General features: G+C 41.1%; 1 protein-coding gene across 3 annotated transcripts in view; it reads left to right on the top strand.

Moving 5' to 3' along the window:
- Positions 1-26,091, top strand: part of SASH1 (SAM and SH3 domain containing 1) — a gene marked incomplete at both ends in the record, with an annotated part of 539,456 nt that overhangs the window by 475,566 nt on the left and 37,799 nt on the right. For all 3 annotated transcript variants that reach the window (XM_080342260.1, XM_080342259.1, XM_080342258.1), the window contains 6 exons: positions 5,912-5,962; positions 6,084-6,133; positions 17,574-17,614; positions 19,165-19,251; positions 20,526-20,638; positions 22,097-22,198. In XM_080342260.1, the coding sequence (XP_080198386.1) occupies positions 5,912-5,962; positions 6,084-6,133; positions 17,574-17,614; positions 19,165-19,251; positions 20,526-20,638; positions 22,097-22,198 (444 nt within the window). The remainder of the gene's footprint in view (positions 1-5,911; positions 5,963-6,083; positions 6,134-17,573; positions 17,615-19,164; positions 19,252-20,525; positions 20,639-22,096; positions 22,199-26,091) is intronic.

Here is a 26,091-nt window from a genome sequence, read left to right as displayed (position 1 = left end):
CCAGCATTTGCGTCAAGCTGAGAGACTTGATTTTTCTTCTATGCCTAATACTAAAAGCAGGCGTGAGTGCTGTAGCAGCGTGTTCTCTCTGAAGCTACATGTCGTCAGTAGTTAAGCCAAGTGTTTACCTATGTCTGCATTGCTGTATGATGCACTGAAATGCTTGGAGTTTTATTTCATGTGTAGAAGTATGTATTGTTTGAAATCCCATTTTGTAACCACTCCACCAGCACAGCTCATTTCCTTGATCCAGAGTTTTGCTGCTGCTGCAGGATGTTATAATTTAGCATGTGTCAGCTCTGGCTCTCATGGGCTAGAGTAATGGGGCAGAAAACCTTCACTCTTCACTGAAACGGCTACAAGGATGGTCCAGAGGTTGCGGTTTGAGACTCAAAATGTGACTTTTACTAATCTGTACCACTGGAAACTCACTGAGCCAGTTAATTCCCCCAAACACTTGCTGAGGTGGTTACCAGAGGGATAAGTCTTTTCTGTTTCTTTATTCTGACCTGTGACCTATAGTTAGTGTCTTGTAGGCAAGACACTTCTTTATACAGCTGGGTACCTGTGCTGTCTCTGCACAGGGGCTTCCCTTTGCCTTCTCCAGAACCTCTGCAGAGGCTGAAATATGGTGTATGGTGGAGGACTCGGGGCAGAATGATTGCTTTCAAAGTAGAACAAGCTCTTAGTGACCTTCAGTGCTTTGGCTATCTTTCAGATGTAGCTTTAATTATTTCAGAAGCTAGAATAGAACATGCAGTGCATGTTTGAAGCAAACAGGGGGAAGTATTTGGGGGACAAGACTGTCTGAATTTTCTCACAGAAATTTTCTGCTGTAGGTGCCTTATTTACAGCTTGCTGAAATGGTTTCATAAAATGATTTATAAATTTGTGAGCATTTTAGCTGCCTCCTTTTCCACTGCTTATGCCACACTATTTTCCCAGCACTCATCTGAGTCCCACTTTGCACAGTTGCTGTCTGCACAGTGAGATTAATCCTGTCTTGGGATCTGCAGAGGAGTGTTTAAATTTATGATTCAAATGGATATAGCTCCTGTGGCAGAAACTGTGAAGAGGTTCATGAATTTCAAATTAGAATGGATTTATTCAATTAATATAATTTCCTAACCTAAATTGTGGTTTGGAGCATAGATGAAGCTTAATGTTTAGCTAATTAAAATATGCTCATTCCCCTTAGATTGTGTGAGCCTTACCCTGGGTTATTGGGTTTCCTTTTGGATGCTTTTCTGTACCATGCTTGTGTATTTCAGGAGCAGAACAGTAATGCCTTCAGATAGGCAGAGATGTCCCTTATCTGTTCCTTTACAAATGGAACAACTGAACTGAAGATATCACAGGAGGAAAAGTCCCTCATGAATTCAAAACCTGCTGTTCCAGTCAGGAAATGGGTTTCCAGACTTTTCCCTGTGTATTTTGTGCTTTGTACTTTCTTCCCATATGTGTTTTTCAGGCTTTGCTCACAAATGATTATAATAACTGTTTTCAAGATTTTTACAAGGAAAGTATCATACAAAACCAAAATCTCAATATTTAGAAGTCTGCAATATTTTGAAAAGAAAATGTATCCAAATGATCACACAAATCACTCAGTGTACAAAGTAAGCAGAAAAGCTACCCGTGAAGGAAGTTTTTTTCTTGAGCCCTGAGGTGAACAACTTAAAGCTTGAAAGACAAGCCATAAATTCTGCTGGTTAAGCTTACAACCACTGTTTTCTTTCAAAATGAGAGATTTGTAAAAAGCACTTTGCCAATTCACGCTTCTGCACCTGAGCTCCCAAGCCTCACCAGTTTGGCTCTGCAGTGCAGAAGGGTGGGTAATACCAGGCAGTACGTACCTGGGCAGCGTGGTGCCCTGGGCCTTCCTTTCCTCAAGCTGCTGGATCTCAGCTTCAGTCTGGACCCCGGGGACTTGTCCTGCAGCCATCGACTTGATGGCATTGGCTTTGGGTGAAGGACACAGGAAGGAAATAAGACTGATAAGAATATGGTGTCAAACCTGGGAGAACAAAATGTTTCTGCAAATTGACTTTGGTTTAAGTCGGCTGCAGGTGACTTGATGGAGGAATCCCTAGTTTAAATTCAGTGGGCTTCACTCTACAGGGTGTTGACATTACTAGTTTTCAACAGTTCCCTCTGGCTTCATTATCAGTGTTTGATATTCTGTGGTGCACTAACCTTGGGCCTTGAAAGGAGCTGGACAAGCTACTGCTAAGCCACTGTTTGCCCTCCCTCTTGTGTGTTCCCTAGAAGCTGGATACTATATATGAGTTTTCTCTGTTTCTGTTTCTCCAGAATATTTAGATCTTAGTTGCTGAGATTTAGCAGTGTATTGGATGTGTGCAATATACACTGACAGTGTCTGAGTACAGGATGGGACCCAGGACCCTTAAATTTGGAAACCATGCAAGTAAATCAGAGACTTCTGAGAAATATTGGATTTAATTAGGTAGCTTCAGCAACCTGCACTTGGGTAGTTTCTCAGATCACTGGGTTTCTTTCACCAACACTGCATAGTGTTTAGGTGTCATGAATGCCTAGTACGCCTCAGTCAAGCTTTGTGGTTACACATGGAGGGCAGTTCTGTGGGGCAGCAGGCTGCTAGGATAGAATACCTATCACTCTGACAGCTGCTTTGTCTAGAGCAGAGTTCTGGAAATGCAGGCTGGGGATGTCTGTTACTGCAGTGGCTGTTTGTATAAACCCAAGCTCTCCTCTGTATAATTTTTAAGATATGGTTCAGTTGAGTGAAAGATGTACTTTCATGAAACTAATCTGTGAAAATATTTTTTGAAAAGATGTTCTAGCATGCTTGAGAGCATGCCAATGATACAACATTTTTTCAGCCCTAGAATTAGCCCTTGATATAAAGAAGGCACTGATTCTTCTGGATCAAAGTCAATACAACCTCTAGATTTTCATGTGAGGTTTAATGGATTTTAACCTAAATAAATCGAAGTCCTTGAGGCTCATAAATGTTCTGTGATCTTTGTTACAGGTCTGTGCCAGAAGTTCAGTCAAGAGTTGTATTTTCCTAAGTATTTTCTTTCGGTTTCTTGTCTAATAGCAATAGGAAGAATAGCATTCTGCTGGAAAGGCAGGTAGGTGTATTAATAATAACAGTACAGGACTATCGGGTGTTTTGCATTCCAGCATTGTGATGTAGAGCTTTTGAGGAGGGAGAGTTGCCCTTCCTTCTGTCTTGATCCTATCAAGGCTCTCCTGTTCTGTCAGGGTGGACTTGACAATAAATGAGAAAGAAGGAAACAAATACAGTCAGCTTTTGTTACACGGGATGTAGTGTGCTATTCAGCTGAATAGTTTTAGGCTGAAAAGTAGTCACTTTCCATCTAATTGCAATTTCAGACTAAAACTTCACCAGCAACTAACTGCTCAAGCAAAAGACATCCGTAAAGACTTGGGAACCCACATAGCATCTTGTAAATGAGCATCTTAAAAACAAAACAAAACAACAACAAACCACACTTTCAGCAGGCAGCTTTTTAAGACAACAGATAAAGAATCAGAAAGTTGCAATCTAAAAGCCTGTTGGGGCCACAGTGGATTCTCCTAACTGACTATGTGAAACTATAAGATGAGATAGCTGATTAAATGCTCCTTTTTTTTCATATGTTCCGCACTATGTGGACACATCAGAGGTGCTCCTGAATGGGAACCATTTTGAGCACTGGACTTGTCTTTCCCTCCCTCCTTGCAGACTGCTAGGCAGGGGTGGGAGAGTGCCCGAGGAAGATTCACAGCGATGTGCCTGCAGTCTTTCCCAGATGCAAAACTTTCTCAGATTCCATTTTGACAGAGCTAATGGAGAAAGAGAGGGATGCCTGGTGCCAAATAGCTAATTTCACTTTCCTGGTCTGTGAACATGTGTGGAATTTCCCTGGGCTCAGTCCAGCTTCTGCTTGACTAGAGTCCTGATGGATGTGTCAGTAAGTGAACATGGTCACCTTTTCATACTGACTTCCACTTAAGGACTTCAGTTCCCTTTATGCGGTAGAAAATCTGCAAAAGCAGATATGCACACCATGCATGGTCAGGCAAAATCCCCCCATTGGGCAATGACCCTGTGTTAGCCCTGTTTACAAGCAAGCACGTGGCCATGGGCCATCCTGTGGCCTCCTGGCTGCTATGACCAGCAGCGTGAGCTGACTGGGTCCTGTGCCAGCAGAGCAGGCTCCTCTCTGCTTTGAGTTTGCAGACTTTCTGGGGAGGGGGGCTCATCACAGAATCGCAGAATCACAGAATGTTAGGGATTGGAAGGGACCTCAAAAGATATCTAGTCCAACCCCCCTGCTGGAGCAGGAACACCTAGATGAGGCTACACAGGAATGTGTCCAGGCGGGTTTTGAATGTCTCCAGAGCAGGAGACAAACCCCCAGGGCAGCCTGTTCCAGTGCTCTGTTACCCTCACTGAGAAGTAGTTTCTTCTCAAATTTAAGTGGAACCTCTTGTGTTCCAGTTTGAACCCTTTACCCCTTGTCCTACCATTGGTTGTCACCAAGAAGAGCCTGGCTCTGTCCTCGTGGCACTCACCCTTTAAGTATTTATAAACATTAATGAGGTCACCCCTCAGTCTCCTCTTCTCCAAGCTAAAGAGACCCAGCTCCCTCAGCCTTTCCTCATAAGGGAGATGCTCCACTCCCTTAATCATCTTTGTCGCCCTGCGCTGGACTCTCTCCAGCAGTTCCCTGTCCTTCTTGAACTGAGGGGAACTGCTTCATGGCAGTCAGTGGTAATTTCCTGTTTAGTGTTAAAAGGCTGCATTTCCAGAAAGTTGTCTCTGGTTTTCTTTTTTTTTAATTAGATCTTAAGAACGTTTTGTCACCCTTTCTGCAAACAAAGGGCATAGGAAGTACAATTTCACAGAGATAAGAGATTTACATGTAGGCCGAGGAATGCGTGAACAAAAAGACCTCCGGTATTAAGAAATAAATCCGCATCCTTTTTTATTTTTTTGGAGCTTGTATACTACTGTGGTTACTCAGCTATGGTGAGCTGTTGGTTACAGTACTCACTTTGCCATAACTTTGCTAGGGGTAGAACTGGCTGAGAATAAAACAGCCATAAGTAGGTTCTCCCATTTTTTTCACACACAGATCAACCAGCAAAGTGTAGTTCTCAGTACTGACAACTATAATTTCTTCCACCATTCTAATTGGAGTTTTCCAACTGACTTCAGCTAGATTCTTTGTTAATAGCAGGTGCCTTTCAGGCAGCTGGCTTGCAATCTGAAATGAAATACCACCAGTGGGACTTGCCTCATCTAACTTGAGGCAGCTGAAACCTGTCAGGCATGTTGTTCTGTAGGAGTTCCTTCATCAGCTGCAAAGGGAGCCCAGATGACCAAGTCTTGGAGTAGATGGTTGTATCCTAGATGTTTGAAGAAAGGTGATTTGAATTCTCACCTGTTGATGAATTTCTCTTTGAGAAACAGGCCTTGTTGAAATGTATCTGAATCCTCTCAGTATTTTTAGCTTAGAGAATGCTCTTTTAATGCCAAATTTTCCCTCGATATTCTTTCTGAAGGTAAATTTTGGGAAATTTGGCTTGAACTTTTCTAACAAATTGTGTGATGATCTAGTGAAAATAACACATTCCTCTTTCTGTTTTATTTTTGAATCACTTTTGTCTGGCAATTTTACCTTTTCTGTGTTCTCCAGTGATAAGAATGGAATTAGCTTCTTCTACAGGAATATTTCAGAATTTATCCTGAAGGTGGTTCTTTCTGGAGAGATTAATGTTTCGCATTTGCACTGTTTTGAGGTGGCCTTAGGTTCTGTTACGCTGTTTCTTCTTCCTTTTTTCTCTCCTTCAGTCAGATTTCTTCTTTCTAGTATTTAGCTATTTCATTAACTTGACATCTGTTTTGTTTTAGGACAAACCCGATGCCAGCCCCACGTCTCTACAGCTGCGATCCCAGATTGAGGTTAGCACTTCGATTTTGATATTCCATTTTTGTTTGTTTGTTCTTTAATTTGACATTCTGTATAAATTGGGCAATGCCTACTCTCGTGTCTGCTCTCACTGCCATGTGTTTTCCCTTGCAGGAGTCACTTGGTCTCAGCAGCACCGCGTCAACACCCGACACTGAAAGAAAGTAAGTGAAGGCACAGGAAGCGAGAAAAGAAGGAGGGGGAATCTGGCGCGTTTTCTTTTTCCTTGGAGTAAATTCGTTTTAGGTTGTATTGGTTTTTCAGGATTTCAGATCCAAGTGTTATTAATGAAACCCATTTTGGGACCTGCTTCTTCTCTTGTTGTCTTTTGGCTTTTTATTATTTTCGTTGGGTTTTTTTAGATCAAGGGAAGGTTATCTTTTTCTCTGCTCTGTGAGCACTTGAGATGTGCATACACCAGAACAACTGGTAGTCATTTTGTGGAACATCAGTGATTTCACATTATCTGCAAATTAAAGCTGCTTAAAAAATAACTTTCTGAGACTAGGCCTAAATGCAGCCAGAAAGAGATAGGTGAGGGAAAGGGAGAGTTACACACTTAAACCGCTTTACTTTTCCTGTGCACTCCTGGGTTTGTAACTGTGTTTTTGAAGAGGGTGCCAAGGGAATGAAGTATTTAAAACCAGGCTAAAAGGATCTTTAATTTTAGCAGTCCCGAATAAAAGCCTCTCTGTGAGGACTGAGAGGGTTTCTGTTTACTGTCACCTCCTGCTGCAATGTGTTGCTTGTTTTCTGCACCTCCTTCCTTTGATCCCAAGATCTTGGATTCCTGCTGTGAAGGGTAACGTGCAGCACTGCATGAAGACAACTGACACTGTATCTCCAATTGCCTGCACTTTGTGGGGTAATGCCAGCTGGACTGGTTCAGGAGTATGTGGAATCCAGTTGTAATGTGACGTGCTTTCATAAGGTTTTACGGTCTCACATTTTAATACCTTCTAGTGATTCAACACTGCACTGTGATAGGAAGGTTGTAAGAAATTGGTGCCCTTGCTCTCCCAGTCAGTAGGAGGAGTGTCAGTCCCAGGGGGAGCTGTGGTGGGTGCGGGGTGTGGGGCTCACCTGAGCTCTGGCCACATGGAAGTCGAGTGCACAGTAGGGAACAGCTGCTTAGGGGCTTCCTGTGGAATCATCTGAAAGCTGATTCATCCTAAAGATCTTGGAAAGTGATAAATTGTCTTTTAGAGGTGCCTTGTCCCTCTTAATTGCTCAGAGAAAGCAGTGATTGTTTGGTTCAGGTAGATGCTAATTTTCAAAACAGCATAAGACAGATAAGGTGAATTTTACCTTGGGTACCATCACTGGCACCATGCTATATGCTATAACAGAGAAAGCCTAGAAGGCTTAGAGTTTAAAAGTAATGTTTCAGATACTGAAATATTGAAAAGTTTTCTTCAGTGATACATCCCTGGGTGACATTATAATGAAACCAGAAGTGCCAAGTGGATGGGAACATTATGAGAACTGCAATCTGGGAAGTAAGCCTCCACGATTATCTTATAATCATAATATTTTTCTCTAAGTCTCAAGGCACTTTCCCCATGGGTAAGTATCATCATGCCATCTCAGGTAATAATGAAATAAAGATCTTGCAGGAGGGCAGCACACAACTGGGAATAAATTCCTCTTACACATTCTAGCCAGCTTCCTAAAATGTGCCTGTATAGGTGTAGTACCACAATTAACTTGAGTGAGAAGACAGTATCTACAAAAACCTCTTTCGAGTGACTCTGAAAGAGCTCATTTGCCTTACCGGAAGGAAATTAACCTCATTATTTTAGTTTGTACGGAAGACACCTGTGATTTTTGTGGACCTTTCAGGAGTGGAAGTGTCCTGTTTGAGTATTTGTCTGTCAGCTGAAGGGCATACCTGAGAAACCTGATTGGATATGCAAAACTGACCTGGGACATGTTGTGTCAAATATTTGCAAGATACAAGGCAGTGTGATGCACGCTAGTTGGGCAAGGTGTTGAAAATAATAAATGATATCTACTCGATACCATACAAATTATTTAAACCCAAAATTCTATAGGCCTGGGCCTATCAGTGACAGCCTGCTGCATCTATGCCAGTTTCATCTCTCTAGCTCAGAGGGCTGAATTGATGCAGAAATGCCTCTTCCAGAGTGGCAGAGTTTATAAAATTGATCTGCAGGAAAGTGACCACTTCTAGTCCATCTGATATGTCAGTGCTTGCTACTAACATTTTGAACTTGATGTTTTTTGGGGGAGGATGGCAGCCATAGAGGGATTTTTTTTTTTTTGGTTTCTCTGTTTATGTTATGGCTTTCAACTGAATTTGTTGCGTGGGCATCCTGTGAGGGACAGGAAAGATTTTCCCTTTGGGGATTCTGCTTTTGTGATCCCTTCATGGCACATAATAGATCTGGGATAAAGCTTTTACAAAACTTCTTTTGTTGTGAGAAGACTCCAGTTTGCCAAACCTGAAACTCGATGCAGATGTCCATTGGTTTCTCATGTTCACAAAGAGATTTGGGGGCAAAAGGAAAGATTTGTCCCAAAATAGCCATCTAGATTTTCAGGAGCTGAGAATCTGTTGTTGTGACTACTCTCCCAAAGCCCAAGTAGAAGTTTACCCAAGAAAAAGTTTTATTTCTACATACTGAAAACACAAATGCTTTCCTAGCAAGAAGTGAGGCAAGTTGTTTCTTCTCTGGTGTTCTGAGCGGGTTACTTCAGAAGGGAGCAGCAGTCCCAAGGACAAACCCATGCTGGGATGGGGAGGAGAGAGCGAGTGGCCATTCTTGGCAGCTCCCTTGTCCAGCGCTGCTGCCTGCACACCCCACAGCTTAACGCTACCAGGATCTAAAGTTTTAAAATAACACACCTGGATACTTGTTTAATTTACCAGAGTTGAGAGAGTCCAGACAGAAAGAGGCTTTGAGGGAGTCCGGAAGAAGCTATGTTTGTTTTAACCTGGTTTGGTTTTTCCTTTTCTGTAGTGCCCAACTGAAGAGGGAGCCTAACTGGCTCCACTGTACACCACACTGAAAACAAATTAGCCTTGGTGCTCCGTGGTAGGAAAAAATCCCATTTGTGTGGGCAAGTGGTGTGCATTTGGTCTTGCCTTATGTCTTTCTAACCCTGCTGCCCAGGTCATTATTATTATTATTATCTGTTCAAAGCCAGCGTGAAATTAGTCGGTGCCCTCAGTCCAACAAGTTGCTCAACAAGTATCTGTGCTGTGGGTGATGTGCTGTTACTCAGAAGAGCAGCTGTAGTGCCTGGAGGAAGGCGAAAGGGGTTACATAAGGCTGGAGGCAGAGTTCCTTGTCACTTCAAGTCATTGTCCCTCCAAAAGTCATCTGAGGCAATGCTACCATCCTCCATTGCTGACAACACTGTTCCTAGTAATTAGATGAAGCTACAAAAAAAGACTGCACATAAGAACCTGCTCCATGCATTGTAAATGCCCTACCAGAATCGATTGATTCTGACAAAGAGAAAAAAATCTTCACTGTAGAAAAGGCCTCTGAGATCTATGTGAATAACAGCAAGGGTACTGATGTGGCCTGAAAAGCTAACCATAAACAACAGAAAACAAAGTCATGTTTGTTCAAGCCTCGCCTCACAATTGCTCTGATTTTTTGGCCATACTGGCATTCCTTCTGTAAATTGAAACAGTTGGGCAGGCTTCTGAGTCATGTAATATTCCGCAAATAATACAACATGGAATGAAATATTTGTAGCTTTCTTCTCTTAATAATACATTTCATTTCCCTTTGCCCTTTCCAAGATTTACATCTTTTAAACTGCAGTCTTGATGTCGGTTGTGGTGCTGGCGTAACTTTTCAGATTCTCAGTGTGCCTTCAGCAAGGTGGCAACAGCATCTTTAACAGTGATGTTATTTTAAACAAAAATCTCCCCAGAATTGCAGGTGTTTCTATAGACACAATGCCTTCTGATTTTGCTAGAAGAATCATCACTGTAACAAATATGCAGTAAATGTGTTCTTAGCATTTACTGTTGCTTCTTTGTCCCCATACCATGTAGATCTGGGGATGTATTGTATATACAATCCCTATTATATCCAAGTGATGGCAACACCCCAAGGATGTTTACTCAGGCAGGGGACTGAGCAGGGTTTTCTCATAATTATAAACAGAGGGTTTAAAACAATGTAATCCAACTTTTAGCCTGTTCCCATTTTTGAGCATTCAAGTCTACATGACAGACTGATGAGCTCTGCATGTTTGCCAGGAAATCCAGGTTAAACCCCGTCCCCTGAACCCAGGCTTCTGCATCCTGACTCTCATCCTGTTTTTAGAAGAACTGGGGATGTTGCAAAGGGGAAGTTTTGTGTTTTCCCTCTTGGGAAATATAACTGTTTGCTGTCACTATTTGCTCTAGCAGCCTCTGGGCACGTTTTGAATGTGGTGTATCAGAGAGCTGCCAGGAAAGAGAAGGAAGTGGGTGAGAGACCCAAGAGCACTGTGTACAGATAGGATGAGGTATAGTCACTACTATATACTCATTTTTTTTCTTTGCAGCTGCTAGAGAAAGGAAGGACAAAAAACAACACATGGGATAGCATTTGTGGCTGTATTTGGCATTTCATAGGTGTTCCCACCACCTTCGTGTGGCAGTGGATGTTATGATTTGTCACCTCCTGTGTGAATCACCTGCTCTTTCTTGGACTGTACCACTCAAGCACACTCCTGACCAAGTAAATCGTCATACTGCGTATTAAGTGCCACAATTCATCCTGCCGTACTCCTCAGACTGTACTACAGTACAGTTTGTGCTGTTTCAACCCTGTGATCCTCAGGACCTAAATGCCAGACTCTGCTAGAGCAGGGAGCTAAGCAAAACCAGATTTTTGGAGGGGAAGGTGCTGGAGAGAAGCACGGCCCTGTGGGGTGCAGGCGGCCCAGGGCAGCATTACTGGGGGGCTTGACATTCCCCTGGCACCGGGGAGCTGGTCTGCCCTTGGCAGCTGTGTCCTCAGCTCCATGCTTCAGCTGCTCCTGAGAGGGAATGTCTATGTCATCCTCTTTGTGAGTGCAGGGCATGCGTCTTTAACTGAGCCCCTCACACATTGAGTTCATATAGTTTGGTCAGATCCCTGGTGGCTTGTTGGGTGTTTCAGAAGAGGAGTCATGGGCTGATCAGGGGTGACCTCTTTCTCTGAGGCTGCTATCTGCATGCTGTTTTCTCTGCAGAAGAAACTGTTGGCTGAATATATTTTTAAGGATTTTCTGCAATGGATGTGCCATATTAAAGCCTGTCACCATCCTGTGGTATAAACTTGAACTCCAAACTAGCCTAAGACTCAGACAGTGCCTGCAATTCAATGTTCTCATCCTCCACTGTGATTTTCAGTGAAAGCAGCAGTCTCTCTAAAAATGGCTTTTGTTTTGCAAAAGGGTTCATGCAAGCCTCAAGTCTACACCTTTTGGTATACTACTTTACTGGCCTTTGCCAAAAGTTTTTAACATTAGATTTCCTAATCTGCTTCCCCTACAGCATCCAAACTGCAGGTCAAGCTTTGAATGCAGGAGGTTATTAAAGCATCCCTCCAGGTCATGGATGTGAGGGGCTTAAATGCCATCATGTTTGATTCTGGCAACATCTCAAGGTGCCCAAATTAACTTTGGCAGGCATTTGTAAGCTCATCTGCAAAGAAACAGGAGCACAGCTCTGACAGAGGATGTGAGGCAGAAAGACAGCAGAAACTGAGAACAAAGCAGAAAATGAGCAGACACCAAAACCAAGGATGCTAACGGCTGCACTTAATTACTAGCAGAATAAATGTTTCCTTTTGCATAGTTTAAAAGTAGAAAGGAACACTGGACAAAAAATAAGTAAGAACTTGCCATATTTGAGATGTCTGCATTTAAGATACCTTTTTTTTTTTTTGTACCCTGTGCTTACAGGAATCAAAAAGCATCAGTGAATGTGTATGGCCCTGTTTTCACTTGTTTGAGGCCTGATTTAGTCAAAGCCAAATTATTCATGCTGCCTTTAAACAGCCTCCTCAAGAGAAGTAGGGCAGGAAACTCCCACAATAACCCGCACAATGGGAGCGAGAGGCCAGCCAAACGCCGCCTGGGACACGTGAGGAGGGAAACCAGTGTGCCTTTGAGCAGCTGGAAGAAGATTTCAAGCCTGGTAATTTTGTAAGAGGAAGCATGAAGGACGCCTTTCATGAGAAAGCCCGACTTGTCGCAGCTAGTCGGCACGGCACGTAGTAAGCAATGCCCACAGAACAGAGTGTGTTGCACGTGGTACCTTGGGCCCTCCTCTTCGCTGCCAAAGAGCTATTTTTTAGCTGGCAATTATCTGACTCCTGGCTGAGACCCACCAGTCGGTTATTAAGTACGTGACATAGCCCCATCTGCCCACTGCCAGTCACTGGACCAAGCCCGTGGGACCAACATGGTGGCTTCTGTGCTGGTGGTGGCAGAAAATACACATCCACACACACGGCCCACAAGCAGCTTAGTGTTTGTTTCCACTGAGAAAGTTTTGACCTGCTTAAAGAGCCATTGCTATGGAAACCTAATGAGAAGATAATTGAATGAAACGTCTTTGCTCTCCATCCCTTTTTCACACTGGTGCCAGCAAGGTCAGAACCTTTCAGGCCTGCTTTCTCTTCAGGTTCATGCAAATTTGATAAAAATACCAGAGGCCCGTTTTCTTTCCTGTGCCAGCTCTGGTTAGATAAATTATCTTGTATTCACTCAGGACCATTTACAAGTCTGTCAGTTTTTCATACTAATTATGTGAGTGAGCCATTTCTAATGCACACAGATAACCAAATGGCTTTGCAGCACAGCCAGCATGGGCTTTTGCATCGATTTATTCACTGCTATGAATGTGCATAGTATTTGTAGATTGAAAATCCCATCCAAAGCATTTTCCTCAATGGGCTATAAATAGTCATTGGGAGGGAATAAGAGAGCCACTATCAGTTTATTGAAGATCATAACAGTAGTGGTTTCATTATCAGATGGTGCTGTGCACCTGTGGATTTTATGGTCCATAAATGAGATGCGGCCATGTGTTAAAGCCCATCTGCATTTAAAATACTTAGTGTTGAAACAAAAACCCGTCAGAAATCCTGTCATTCTCAGTTCCTATGTTTGTTCTCTTTAAAGAATGATGAGCTTTCAAAAATCAACAGGCACATTCATGAAAGCAGCACATGGTGTCATTTGTTTCCTTTCCCATTTCTGCGGTGTACCAGCACATTCACATCTCAAGGCACGTATGACTGTCTGTTGTAAAGTCAACCACTCTGTATGCAAGATAAGCCCCAGTGTTTTTGTTTCTGAGATCAGAATCAGTCCAGAGTTAACAGGGAAAGCTGTAGCTTGATACATCCTAGTTAAAACCCATGTTAATGCTCAGATACAGTCTCAGCTGGCTCGTGATACTGATGTGTGCGTTGGTTCTACTTTACACTCTCAAGTTCTGGAGCCTACCTCCAGGATTCAGAGGTTAATTTTAAAAAGTGAGGAATTGCTTAGGTCAGGGGTGTCAAACTCATTTTCACTAGGGGCCATGTCAGCCTCGTGGTTGCCTTCAGAGGGCCAAATGTAATTTTGGGACTGTATAAATGTAACTACTCCTTACGTATAGCAAGATCATCCCCCTTGCAGCACTTTTATGGGAAGACAGATTCAAAGACTGTTTTGGATGCCTGGCTTTGCCATTGTTCCTACAAAAACACAGGCTGCAAAAGAAGAACCAGAAGTGCCCTCCAGAGGCAGTCCCCATGTCCAGGTCTTTATTGTCAAAGGCATCTGGTCTCTGTCTTTCAAGGACTCTCTTAAAAGCCATGAGTTTTTAAAGCTACCCTCCCTGTCTCTACCTACTGTTGGAAGTTTGTCCAAATAGGAAATGTTAACTCCTCCTTTCTAATTTCTTTCCAGCTTAAGTCTACTTGTTCCTGTGCCTGATTTGTTAAGAGGCACTAATTTATTTTCTTGCAGCTTTCAGTTTTGACAGGCAGAACAGACAAGCCTTTTCTGGCTTTCTCTCATAAGATAAGCTATCCAGTTCCCAGACTACTCCAATAGTTTTTCTCTTTACCGCTTCTGCTTTGAATTCATTTTATTGAGAATGAGTAATGATGGTTGTACAGCTATTCCCTTATATATTTACTCTTTGTACTGCCACTGGAATTTCCCATCCTTATGCCTTTTAACATGTTAGCTTTGTCTCAGTCATCCTTTTTCAGTTGATATCCCCAGATACTCTATCATTTACAAATGTTCATCACTTGAAAGACTGACTTTTGTGTCAGTCCTGTTTGTGGACTTGCATATTTTAGCATTGAATGTAAACTCATTTCTGTTAAGTCAGTCTTTCTAATCAGCTAATTCCTGGTCCAGGTTCTCCACTCTGGCTGTTGCTACTAAATTTCGTGTCACTGATCACTGAGTGGTCTGATGTAATTTACTAAACTCCACTGAAACTCATCTCTCTAAGGCAGTAATATTTATTTACTCCCCAAAGTAGCTCTCTTTTTAGATTATCTATTGTGTTGCCTTTTTTTTTTTTCCCTCATTTGTTTATTTCGTCAGTTTGGCTCCAAAAGATCAAAAATATCAGCCTAGAGATGATTTTGAAATTGTGAGAGTAATGGATTAAAGTTTTGACCCCTTCTGCAGCTCGCTTCCAGAGATTGTGGGTTGATAAGAGAGTACTTTTTCCTTCTAGCCACGAATCTTTTTTTCTTCCTTCTTGCCTGGACATATACCCATACATTTCTTCTGCTATATGCTGTGACAGAGTACGTTTCATGTGAAAGCTTGCTAATGAAGTTGTACATCAGACCACAACAAAAATGAAGGCCTCCACAGCGGAGTAATGGCATTTGGCTCCCTTTCAGACACGCAGGGCTGAACCTTCTGCCAAGTGTCGCTGCATCATTAACTTTCAGTACAAGTTATCAGTCTATGAATGGAAGAACGCAAATCACGTTCAGTGCACGTTCACAGAGGAGCTGCAGATTTAGCAGAGTAAGGGAGTGTTACTGGCAAATCAAACACACAGTGACTCTGAGGTACTCTGGAATTTTTCACCAGACATCTAGGAAGTAAAACTCTTGATTGATTTCACCAAGGATTTGTAAGCATCGGAGTTGTCTGGTGGAACTAAAAAGCAAGTGCTTTATCAGGCTCCATGTGGTAGATTTTGTTGGCATTTCCACCTCTTCAGGCCAGCTGTTGGCATTTTCAAGGTCAGCCCAGGCATGGAAGATTTCCTCTTTGGGGAATGCATGAAATGATAATTGGAATTTGCATCCTCTGATGAAGCTCAACATAGTCCTTAAATCAGTTATAAATGAGAAGGTGGTCTGCTTGCTGTGGATCCTGCTCTTCTCCTCGCCCCCTCTAGTTCACGCACATCAGAAGTTTGCTCCTACTGCTCTTCCCCTTCTCTGGAGGCCAGTGTGTGAGGAGTTCGTGGCCTCAGGCTAATTCCCAGTGAACAGATGTCCACATCACAAACGTTGCCGCTACACCTGCTACTTACTTGCATCGTTGTTGGCAACTGTGCAAGAGAAGAAAAGGATTTAAATGGATTTGTACGCTGAGGAGTGCAAGAGGCTGATTTCACTAGTGAGACAAAGTTCTGATCATTAGCAGATTTCATTTTCTAAGGGTGGTGATTTGAGGCATTCAGTGGATACTAAACTAATTTAAGATCAATGCTTGATGGGTGAGATCTGTCCTTTGGTGCAAAATATACAGTGGATTAATTCTGTCAGTTCTAACAGAACTTGGCTGTCTTTTACTTGGTTGTCTCCATATACAAGTCCACATACTTTTAGTCTGATTTACCTTTACTGAGAAAAATACTAGCTGACAACTATACTTTTAAGTGTCTAGATGAAATCCCGACCCTGTTGAAAGTCTTTAAATTTTGACACTGGCTTTTCTAGAGTTTTTAGCCAAAAAGTATGTGGCTTGTTTCTCCTGGATTTCTTACACAAGCTTCTTAAAACCTAAACATTTGGTGGCATATCATTAACTTTTTTCCCTTCAAGGTTAAACTTTATCAGCAAGGAAAACACTTAAATTTCTCCCTGTGCCTGGTGTACTACAAATCTGAAACTAGGTTGCTTCAATTGGTTTGCAGTTTGTGCTGGATGAATTTTCTGATCACTCTGAGGTTGAGGGGAGGTTACATTTCAGAGCTTCTCTGTGCCAAACCCTCCTTGTCTAGATGAATTACTAAATCAAACTGAAACTTCATACTGTCTCATTTCTGCTTTAATGATGTCTCTGCAAATTGATAAGCATGTTTTTCATGCTTACAAAATGTTGGCCAGTAATCTGCTTACATCTTTTAAACTCTGAACTGGCTTGAACTAAGATTTTCCTTCAAGTGGTTTTCTAAATTGATCAAAAACTCTTCATTGCCCTCTTCTGGGGAGTCTAAGAAAACGCAAGGAGCCCATGCAAACACTGAGGACAGAAACGAGAGTGTGGATTGTGTGTATTATTACATGGCCCCATTCAAAGAACGATTTGGCTTGAGGTCTTCTGGGTGTGCTGGGGTACGCGTGTTTCTGTTCTGCGTGGCTGCAGCACAACCGCTGCACAACGGGGCTTTGTCATGCTGTGGGGCCGAGCTCTCGGCAAAGCCGCTACCGCGATGCTTTGCACTTGGAGCCTCCAGCAAAGCCGTTGCAGCTGGCAGAAGTCATTTCACCAGCTTGGCACAGCTTGGTTAAACAGTGATTCCCATAGCAAGGCTTCAAATAATTGCACAAGATTTAGTAATTTCTATTAGCTCCATTTATACAGACAGAAAAAAGGCAGTGAAGGGGGGTGATGTCTCATCAGAGATCCCACAATGTACTGTTGGCACAGAGTTGGCATCCATTATGGAAAACTAGTTCAATGAACATGAAGACCAAGAACAAAACATTTACATACTATTTTAGTGGGTTGTTTTGTAAAGTCCATGTCCTTTAAAATAAGTCTCTTCAGCTAGCTTTTGAGGAAGGAAGTACACACTGGTGGGAAAGCACACGGAAGGTATCAGGAGAAAGAAGCTGCAGTCTTTACTCATGTGTGGTCACAACTCATAGGGTAGACAAGCCTTTTTCACCTTGTCTTTAAATCTTTACTCCTTGCTTCTACACAGTGGCTTCTGAAAGTTCAGTAAGTGCATATTTATAAAGCATTTTCAGATAGAAAACGAATAGGCCAAAAACTGTTATACAGCAGAACAAATACAGCATCCCCATGCTGCAGTTTCTAAGGTAGCCAAATTACCATTTTACAAATGGAAAGGAGGAAAGAATATGAAACAGTGTTTTTCTGCGGGATCCCTAGATTCTTTTGCCTTAACCATAGGTTTCTGTCAGTATATATTTTTTCCGTGCTCATCACACGAGGCATGTTCAAGAGGGAAACTGGGTTGCTGTGGTCAGACCAGTGGGTTCAGTTTTTGTTTCCAGCTTGCTGTGTCGGGAAGAAAGAGGAAGAGAAAACAGCTCATGATAGATTGTTTGGAAACTATGATTTACTGTAATCAGACAGCTCCCATGAAATGTGAGAAGCCTGCATCAGTAAGTCCATTTCTCTTTTTTGTCCTAGGCTTTCCATTCATAAATCAAGTTCAGAAGAAGGCTCTGTAGGTCAGTATATTTCATTTTATTTGATACTCCTATGGAATTCTTAAGGAGGTTTTGAGTTTTGCTTGTGCTGGGATGTGAAGAGCTGAGTAAACACAATGCTGACAGAAGTCAGCAGCACTGGTGTGTGTGTGGAGAGTGAGCCTCAGTAATTTTAAGCTAAATGCTGGGTGTCTTGGTAATCACTGAGACTGCTCAGCCAGCATTGTCATGTGATAAATATGCATCTTTTGACTTTTTATTTTGAATTTCAAATGTCTGCACATTAGAACATTGCTAGCCTGTTTCTATTCTGAAAATTGCCACCACCAGTGAATAACTGGGCTTTTTGTTATTTTTGTTCATGTCATGCCAAAGTCTCTTTCTTTGTTTCTGAAATATTTTGCATTCTTAAATATGTATTTGTTTTCCGTTGTATTTCACTTGTGGATTGTTTTGGGTTTTGTTTTTGTTTTTTAACTTACTATAATGAGTTCATATTGCTATTCTAACTTATTACTTGAGCTGCTGTATTCCTGGAGAAACTTTATTTTGCTTGTTGGAGAGGAAAAGAAAAACTAGGAGGTTTTTCTGTTTGCTTCTTTTTATTTATTTTTTTTTTAATAGGGACATTTTCACAGTCTAAACTTCAGAGAGTCAGTAAACCCAGCTCTAGATCTTCTAGGGTGAGACCCAAATTGCTGTTGTCACATACTGAAACACAGTGGCACAGTGTAAACTGTGTTCCTTTGAATTTTTCGAAAGAAGAGGGATGAGGCAGCTCTTTATCAGTAGCATTTCTGCCAGATCGGGCACAGAATGTTCTCTTGGAGATGGAATAAACTTTCTATCATGTGCCTTGGTTAATTCAACAGAACACAGTTATATGCCCTACCTTGAGCCAGGTCCTGTTTCTTTTTTAGAACAAATTACTTACTTCTGGGTCATCAAGTCATATGCAGATCTGATAATGGACATGGAGATCCAGCCTTGTAGAATACAGGCATACAGAGAGCAAGCGTCAGATGTAGCTGATGCTCTCAAAATTTCTCAGGCAAAGCAGTAGAATGTGCGTGTGTGTGCATGTGTGTGTGCATTTTTATATATGTAAAATATTTCTTTTCTGTATACATACACATGCATATTAAAAAAATAATTATCTGAGTTGTGGCTTAAGCTGCATAATTGTGGTTCAGTTAAAGAGAATAAACCAACAAAATACTTCAAAAACACTTCCAGACTTGACATTAACAACTCGACACATATCAAAATGAATGCAAAATATTTTCTGTTTATAATTCAAAATATGTAAGTTACTGGCTTATCTCAGTCTTCTATAGCATTGGCAATTATAAAAGAATGTGCATTTCCCTGAAATAGCTACATCAGCATAGTTCAAGTACAAAATAAATCAAGGAAAACAGAAAATTTGAGGGTTTTTTTTTTTCTTGTTTTTGACTTAGAAAATACAACTTAATGCTTAAAAGGTTCTCTAGCATTTGTTATTAACTAATGTTTCTTTCTGAAATTCTTTTTCCCTTTCCCCTCATCCTCCCTCCCCACTTTTCTTTTAGGGAAAGCAGACTGGAAAAAGAAAAATAAGTTTTTTTGGCAGAATTTCCGAAAGAACCAGAAAGGACTAATGAGGCAGACTTCAAAAGGTAACTCTTTTTTAAGGGCACATAACCTATCCATATAAAATAGAAGGAGCCAGTGTCACAGAGGAGTAAAATTCGTTTGCAAGAGTGTGGCGGTTGGGGATCTGTGGATCTGGAAGTGTTGCAGGGTTGGTTCATTGTGACAGGGCTCAGAAGGACAAGTCATGTTCTATGAGACTGCAGATGGGAGGCTGGGACGCCTTCAGTCCCAACTGCCAGTGATGGCAGGTGTGCAAAGTAATGCGGTTAATATTTATTTATAAATAATATCTGTAAATGAACAAGATGCCTTTTTTTGGTTTATACCTGTTTTTGCCTTGATGGGAGAAATGCTGATCTGTTTTAATTAGAAATACGTTTCTCCTTTCTTTGGTTACTTTGCCATGTTTGCTTTAGGATTGAATCCAGGCTCTCATTGTACAAGATACTACAAGAAGGAGCAGTAAAAGGACATCTGGTGATTAGTGCAAGTGTAGGATCGATACCACTTAAACTGTCAGGTGTCTTTCTCTAGTTCTTCTCCAAAAGATGCAGCTGTGCATTGCTTTATGTATTTCTCTTCACACAGAAAATTCCTGTTTCCCCATGTGTGTCTGTTAGAACCTAGTGTTGCAAACAGATGTGTCTCCACGTCACCATGTCTGTGTTCAGATGGATTGTAAAAGATGACAGGGGCCCGCTTAGGAGGTCAAAAAGGGGCACATTTACCCTCTCAGTTAAGTGTGGGTCCATGATGGCTCTCAAGGCACATTATAATTTGACGTATGTGCCAAGCACATACCAGAAGGAGAGATCCTGGAGCTGAGAGTTCCGGTGCATCCAGCACCCTGTGCCAGCACATTGGCCAGTGAGGTAGCCTGGAGAGATGGGGGATCGTGGCCACTCCACAGCAGAGAGCTGCAAGGGCTCAATGCACTGGTCCTGAAAAGGCTTCCCACCTGCTCCGGCAGCTGACAACAGCATTCCTCAGGGCTGAGTGCAGGACTTTCTCTTTTGATCCTTGTTTTTCAGGGTCAATAACTGTGTGATGACAGTCACTTTATTTCTCCTTGTCACATTTTCTTGCTTTCGATGTCAAAGTAGACTTAGTTTTCTAGCCCTAATTTAACTTCCAAATAATTGTACTGTGAGCCTGCTCTGGGGAGGGTCTGTTTCTGGCCAACCAGGTCCACATGGCATCCAGGTTTCAGAGCACTGGGTAAAATCCGGTTTCAATGTACGCCGCTCTGTGCATGACCTCTTACACATTCTTGTTATCTCTGTGCTTTTTCCTGCAGGAGAGGATGTAGGGTATGTGGCTAGTGAGATCACGATGAGTGATGAAGAACGGATCCAGCTGATGATGATGGTCAAGGAGAAGATGATCACCATTGAGGAAGCACTTGCCAGGGTATGATATGTTCATCCTTCAGTTTCCTTGAGAAACAAGTTTTAGGATGTGGGATATACCAATTTGGAGTTTTCATTTGCTCAGAAAACATAGAAGGGTGAGAAAGCCTGCTTGTTTGTCCCATTGCACTAGGTAGCTTCAAGTTTTGATGAGCTTGCCTTATTTGTTTCAGAATACATATATTTCTTATTATTTTCCTGCTGCTAATGGCTGAAGGGCAGTTTGGTTGAAGGCTTCAATTTTCATCAATTACAAATTTTGAAAATACCAACATTTAAGCTAAAAGTTCTTCTGCTGGTTTCTTAGCCAAAAAGGTGAAGTTTTGTTTTAATAGCCTTCAAGAAAACATATTCAGACATTGTTGGCATTTGACATTAAAACCAACACAGACTTATTTTTTTATAAGTACAGTGGCTGTCACAAGTGTTTCTTTATAAATCTTAATAAACCACAAGAAAAAAAATAATTACAAGGTGGTGTATTTGTGAAGCAATAGGGCTGAGATTTTAATTGCTCAGGAACCAGAAGATCAGTGTTGAATTTCCACATCACTTTTGATTTGGTACCCTTGTTCAAAATACTGTGATGGAACACAGGGTTTTCTGTATGGGCCCCATTAGAGCTACAGAAAGTATGGTTTAGGTCATGAATTGACCCTCAGATAAATTTCTGTACTGACATAATGCATCTTGAAATAGATTATCTTAAAATATAAAGTGATGTTATTGTCTGAAGAAAATATTGCTTTGTTGGGAATCGTATAATGGGGAAAAAAAAAAAAGGCAAAATTCTAAATTTACTGAGTGGTAATTTTGGAAATTCATTTTCTGCTCTGCTTTTAAAAATTTTGCGGAGTGGGTTGTAACTAATCTGTATGGTTCATATATGTACTAGTATGGTTTCCCCCTAGTGGTCTGAGCTACTAGCAGCAACGTTGTTTGTTTGTAGTATGATCATTTCTTGATGATCCTCTCAAAATCTTGACTCCGGTAGGGTTTGTTTTATGTCTTAAACCTTTTACTGGAAAATGGGAAAGATGGTCTTTTGTTTTAAAATGGTAAAAGATGATTCCTAGTCTTTCTGTGGATCCTTTATGAAGGAAATTGTCAGGCTAATGAGATTTAGACAGTCCACTGTACACTGTGCCTTTAAGATGGGGAGGCATATTTTATATTTTATCAATGACAATTCATCAAAATTTGGTATTTACAGATCACTTCCTTTTAGGAAAAAAAATCTCAGCATTAAACTTGTGATTCTAAAGCAAATTAATTTATTTTGAACAAGTGAAATGTGCAATGCGAAAGTTCTGATTTTCTCAGTTCCACAATCATATGGGAAGGGGCTGGGGGAAACACAACACAACACCGCCGAAAGGACATTAAGTCTTGCTGTTTTACTGGAGATTGACAGCTGCTTCTCACTGGAAAATGTTCTTGCTGTCTTTACAAATTTCAGCTGAAGGAGTATGAAGCCCAGCACAGGCAGTCAAGCACTGTGGATACTACAGAATGGCCAGATGGTTCTTACTCAGCATTTGATGGCTCTTCCAATTGTAATGTAAGTACCTGTCTTTCTGATATAGTTTCCCAATATCATTTAATATTTAAGTTTGGGTTTGGTTTGGGTTTTTTTTTTTAAGTACAGAATTATCCTGATTTACCTGATGATTTCTGTAATAGAAAATATATAATTTGACGTTGTGATGATATGTTCTGTTTGCAGAAAATCTTTAATGTGGATTTTAAAATTTCAAGGTCTGCTGTCATAGGCTTTAATGGTCTTTTTTGTACAATGTCTTTCTTCCTTTTTTTTTTTTTAAATCTGATCCTTTGTCACTGAGCTTTTGAAACACAAGTGATCCCAAGCAAAAATGCCCATGTTCCAAAATGCCCAGAAAAAGTTTTTTAAGTTGTTTAGAGGGAACTCTTTCACTTTGCTGATTCACAGTAACTGAGCAGCAGAGTTTCTCAGGCCTTGCTAGCTCCTGTTGATACATTCTGCATGAGGATCTGGCTAAGTCCTGGCTGCCCGCTGCTTTCAAACAGTTCTATCTCTGCATTTGCTAACTCTCAGCCCAGAGAGTTTGCAGCTTTTGCCAGACCCATAAGTAGTAAGGCAGCTTTCCTCCCTCATTTTTACTTCTGAGCTGTGTAGCTTCTGTTGTTTTTATGGGCACCAGACAGCCTTTTGTGTCATGCCATACTGAATTAATTAATTCTTCCTTCCAAGTATCTTCATTTGACTGAGTAGTTTATTCCACTTCATTTCTCTAATTGAAAGCTCACAGATAAATCTTAGAGAAGAACACATTCGGCTGTCAAATCCAAACTCTTTGTAACCCACATAATTGAATCATGGGGTTTTGAGACCATTGATTGATTTATTTATTTTATTGTCAATGGAATTTCCTGCTAACTGTAGCAGACAGTTAGCTTCTCCTCCATAAATGAAAAGAGGAATGCTATGTCATTTTGTGAGATGTTTAAAATATTTTGTGGTGGAGAAAGACTTTCTTGTTTGTATTCAAAAAAATATGTGTCCATCTTTAGCTAGATGGAAGCAGAGGTGGACTGACGTTGCCTTAAATCAGAAATGTGCAAAGAATGGACAAGGAAGGGTCGTGACTTTTCTGCACTGATTGCTTAGCTGGCTGAAAGATGTCTCGGTCTTTTCCTCATTAGTATTTATAGCCTGAACTTTCCCTCCTTAAGGCCTTTGGCTAAGGTACCTATTGCAAAAAAGGCTCTAAACTCTCACCATGGTCAAATCTCAGAAGGAAACTGAATTTTTCTCTTAAATCCTCTGATAGTGCTTTTTGCTTGTGTTGAAGTTACTGAAAGCTGTATATACCTCTGAGGACTGAACATGACTCAATATTTGCTCCCTAATGGAATGACTTGGCACCTTTTCTGTAAAATTATTTTCCTAAGCCATCCTCACACTTTGAGCCAAGAACTCTGCTGCCTGTCTCTGCTGTTCTGCTGGGATATGAACCATCTTCCTCTCCTGACTTCAACAGAGAGTCTCTGTTCCATCGCTGTAGATACATCTCAAGCTTTTTACTCTTCCTCCTAGATTTTTACCTGGTTCCATTTAACGGAAGCCATGAAACTGCTTGCCTTCAAGGGAAAAGCAGATCATTTGCAGAAGTGAAACTTCATGTTAGAACATAAGTCAACTTGGCTTCTTTTTTTGTGGACAAGAAAGAAACTAGGGTTAACTGGGGTGAAAGACTGGGCTATAATTGACATGCAAGAGGGGAAAAACAAGCAGTGCAAAGTATCAGATATGTCTAGAGGTAGGGTGTGTGCTCACCCAGAGTGTTTTGCCAAGGGATCTCTCTATTAATCTAAAATGACCAACTTTTGAGAGGTGCAAAGGTGATTCTGTTTTAAAGCCCTTTCTTTGACAAATGGTTTGACTTTCAGTGCCGCTTATGTGAGCTGTACTCTGTGAATTTGGAATCTCAGCTTAAAACTACCCCACTTATTTTACAGAGGCCACAAAGCAAAGATATTTTCCATCTATTGAAAACATTCTGCTAGGTAGGCCGCTGCCTTCTAACCTCAGAATGTAATTGAAAATATGAGTCACTGAAACTGAAGCTTCTGGTTTTAATTAAAACTCCTTGGCCAAGGGCTTTTCTGGTTCTGTTGGCATTTTTTCTGTTTTCTGGTTTTTTCAGTCTTATGGCCAAATTGTTACTAGACAAGTTTTAATGGAACATTGTGATCATACTTGATCATTTTGTAAACATTTTGTGCACATGAATGATAAAAGCAAATTGCACATTGGGCAAATTTAGGAAAAGAATTTTTTTTTTCAGTTGCTATACATTTGTTTGGTAACCTTAGGGTTTTAAGAGATACCAAGACACTAGTATAACAGCTTTTTTTTCCCTCCTCATTTTATCTTTGCAGGCAGAGAGACCTGCTGGTAGTTAGGAGGACTTAGGAAGATGAGTCACTAGGTTTTTGTGGAGAATCTTGGTCTAGCTTTGCCTAATGACTACATTTCAGAAAAAAAAAGGTAGAATCTAAGTAATTAAGCAATCAGAGAATCTAAAAATGAAGGCAGAATGTCTGGAGTATTCCAAGGGTTTAAGTACTCCATTAAGTACTCCGTTGCTTTGATGTCAACTCTGCCCACAGCATAAGAACAGCCACCTACAAGATAACATCTACAGAGTAAATATTATTAGTTGTTGTCATTTTCCTTTTTAGGAAAAAAAAAAAAAAGACGACCTTTTTTTTTTTTTTTTTTTAATCTGTATAGCTGTCATGTGTTTATGACTAACATCACTGGTGTTGATCTTTAACTCATTTTAAAGTTTGATTTAAGAATTCTTTTTCCTAACTCCTCCTCTTTTAAATTACTATACCAGGAAGCAAAATCTTGCATTTCATGCCCTTACAAGACTAAACTTTAAAGATGAACCACTAAGGACTGAAGGGTCATCCTCTCAGCATCCGAAGGGAGGTAGCCCAATGTCATTGCTGTGCTGTTAATTGTATATCCTGTTTGTTCTTAAAACAAACAAACAAAGGCATTGCCAAGGCAGTAGGTGACCTGGTTCTCTGCCCCTTGAGCACTTTATAGCTTTCGGTCTCACTACTGTGGTGCCTTTGTTTCACAACAAAGTATGTGTGTTATTTATTTGCTAATGTGGGAGTGTTGTTGAAACTGTTTTTCTTTTTAGTCAGATGTATCAAAAGTCTAAAACGCCTCATCATTTTTTTACAAATTTATTTCTGAATATTTACATTTCATCTCTATTGGAATGAAGGCTGCTCACAGTAACACTAGACAAGCTTTCATTGCTTTGTGCCAAGTGCTGGGATGTAAAGCAGGTGCAGATTACAAATGGATCCTTTTCTGGATTTTAGATAAGGGCCTATTTGTCCTCAGGAGTCAGAAAGTCCAGGGAAAGAGAGGACTTCAAAATTCTATCACATTCTTTCTTTACACTGAGGTGCCTGTTGTGCTTTTTAAAGATAGATAGAAGCTTGTTTGATAACTTTTGGGTGCTGGAATTCTCAGTTCATCTACACCAGGGCTGCTTTGTCCCCAGAGCCCTCCTGGTACGGCTCCAGCCCAGCTTAGGAGAAACCAGTATAAATCTTTCCCTGTGTCCTCTGCTGAAAGACAGCTAATTGGTACCAGTGGACGTGTTTGGTGCAGGAGTGGGGGAAAGGAGAGAATCAGCAGAGAGGTAGTGACAGAAGTGTGTATCATACCTGTGCTGCCACTGAAACAAGCCACTAATTAACTTTGCTGGCAGTTTCTGCAGATGCAAGTTAAATGAAATTGCAATTATGCCTAGACTGAGTTGTTTTGTTGGTCTCATCAGGCTTCTGTGTTTCAGTTTTGATCAGCGGATAATGGTCAGCCATCCAGAGCTCATTAATGCGAGTTTCCAGGCCAGCTTTTGTTTGAAGGGAGTCGCAGTG

The sequence above is a fragment of the Nesoenas mayeri genome, assembly GCF_963082525.1.
Source record: "Nesoenas mayeri genome assembly, chromosome: 3".
NCBI lineage: Eukaryota > Metazoa > Chordata > Aves > Columbiformes > Columbidae > Nesoenas > Nesoenas mayeri.
Note: the sequence above shows the minus strand (reverse complement) of the source record. Positions and strands in the feature narration are given on the sequence as shown.